Below are 1,684 nucleotides of genomic sequence, written 5' to 3'. Positions count from 1 at the left end.
GAGAAACCTTATGAATGCAATCATTGTGGAAAGGCTTTCAGACTAAACTGCCAACTTGCTGTACATCAGAGAATCCACACTGGAGAGAAACCTTATGAATGTAGTCAGTGTGGAAAGTCTTTTAGAAGTACCTCTGAGCTTGCTGTACATCAGAGAATCCACACTGGGGAGAAACCTTGTGAATGTAATAGATGTGGAAAGGCTTTCAGGCTAAACTCCCAACTTGCTGCACATCAAAGAATCCACACTGGAGAGAAACCATATGAATGCAATCACTGTGGAAAGGCTTTCAGACTAAACTCCCAATTTGCTGCACATCAAAGTATCCACACTGGAGAGAAACCTTATGAATGTAACAGATGTGGAAAGACTTTCAGACTAAATTCTTTCCTTGCTATACACCAGAGAATTCACACTGGAGAGAAACCTTATCAATGTGATCAATGTGGACAGGCTTTCACAAAGAGGTCAATTCTTGCTGCACATCAGAGAAGCCACACTGGAGAGAAACCATATGAATGTAATCATTGTGAAAAGGCTTTTAGAAGTACCTCTGAGCGTTCTGCACATCAGAGAATCCACACTGGAGAGAAACCGTATGAATGCAATCGATGTGGAAAGGCTTTCAGGCTTAACTGCCAACTTGCTTCACATCAGAGAATCCACACTGGAGAGAAACCTTATGAATGTAGTCAGTGTGGAAAGGCTTTCAGAAAGAACTACACACTTGTTCAACATAGGAGCATCCACACTGGGGAGAAACCCTATGAATGCAATCATTGTGGAAAGGCTTTCAGACTAAACTCCCAACTTGCTGTACATCAAAGTATCCATACTGGAGAGAAACCTTATGAATGTAATAGATGTGGAAAGACTTTCAGACTAAATTCCTTACTTGCTACACACCAGAGAATTCACACTGGAGAGAAGCCTTATCAATGTGATCAATGTGGAAAGGCTTTCACAAAGAGCTCATTTCTTGCTGCACATCAGAGAATCCACACTGGGGAGAAACCTTATGAATGTAACCAATGTGGAAAGGCTTTCAGACTAAACTCCCATCTTGCTGTACATCAGAGAGTCCATACTTGAGAGAAAACCAATGTGATAAAACTTTTTTATGTACACTCTCATCTTATTATATAAATCTGATGAAAGAAAAGGCCAAGAGACATATTTTCTGCATAATCATTTTAGCTATTTCTTGTAAACCATAGGTGAATCATGGAGGCGTATCAACACTTATATGCCCTTAGAAAAGTGGGTGTTACCAAGTGGTGTAAATCAACTCTGAGTGATTAAAAATTGAGAGTGAATATTATAATGTGAGATGGACTTATTCTTTTTTTTAAAATTAATTTATTCTGAATTATTAACAATTACTTCCACAAGCTTTTGAGTTTTAAATTTTTCTCCCCCTCCCCTCCCTTTAGTCAGACAGCATGCAATCTGATATAGGTATACATATACATTCTTATTAAACATATTTTCATATTAGCGATGTTGTAAGTAAGAATTGGAACCAGTAGGAGCAACCACCAGAAAGAGGAAAGTAACCACAACAGAAGAAAAAAAAATAGCAAATAGTATCCTTCTATCTGCATTCAAACTCCATAGTTCTTTCTCTGAATCTGGCTGTTACTGTGTACAACCTTCTCCTGGTTCTGCTCATTTCACTCAGCAT

The 1,684-nt window shown here is 38.5% G+C and overlaps 1 protein-coding gene across 1 annotated transcript; it reads left to right on the top strand.

Annotated features, from left to right (window-relative positions):
* Positions 1 to 3: 3 nt before the first annotated feature.
* LOC114042603 (zinc finger protein 2 homolog) lies at positions 4 to 1,321 on the top strand (the record flags this gene model as incomplete). Its single annotated transcript, XM_027861288.1, has 1 exon — positions 4 to 1,321. A coding segment is annotated over one exon (1,089 nt), but the record flags the coding sequence as incomplete, so codon positions are not given.
* Positions 1,322 to 1,684: the final 363 nt, after the last annotated feature.

This window comes from Vombatus ursinus, unplaced genomic scaffold (genome assembly GCF_900497805.2).
Source record: "Vombatus ursinus unplaced genomic scaffold, bare-nosed wombat genome assembly UNPS02014634.1, whole genome shotgun sequence".
Lineage (NCBI taxonomy): Eukaryota > Metazoa > Chordata > Mammalia > Diprotodontia > Vombatidae > Vombatus > Vombatus ursinus.
The sequence above is the reverse complement of the archived record's forward strand: the minus strand, read 5'-3'. Positions and strand labels throughout refer to the sequence as shown.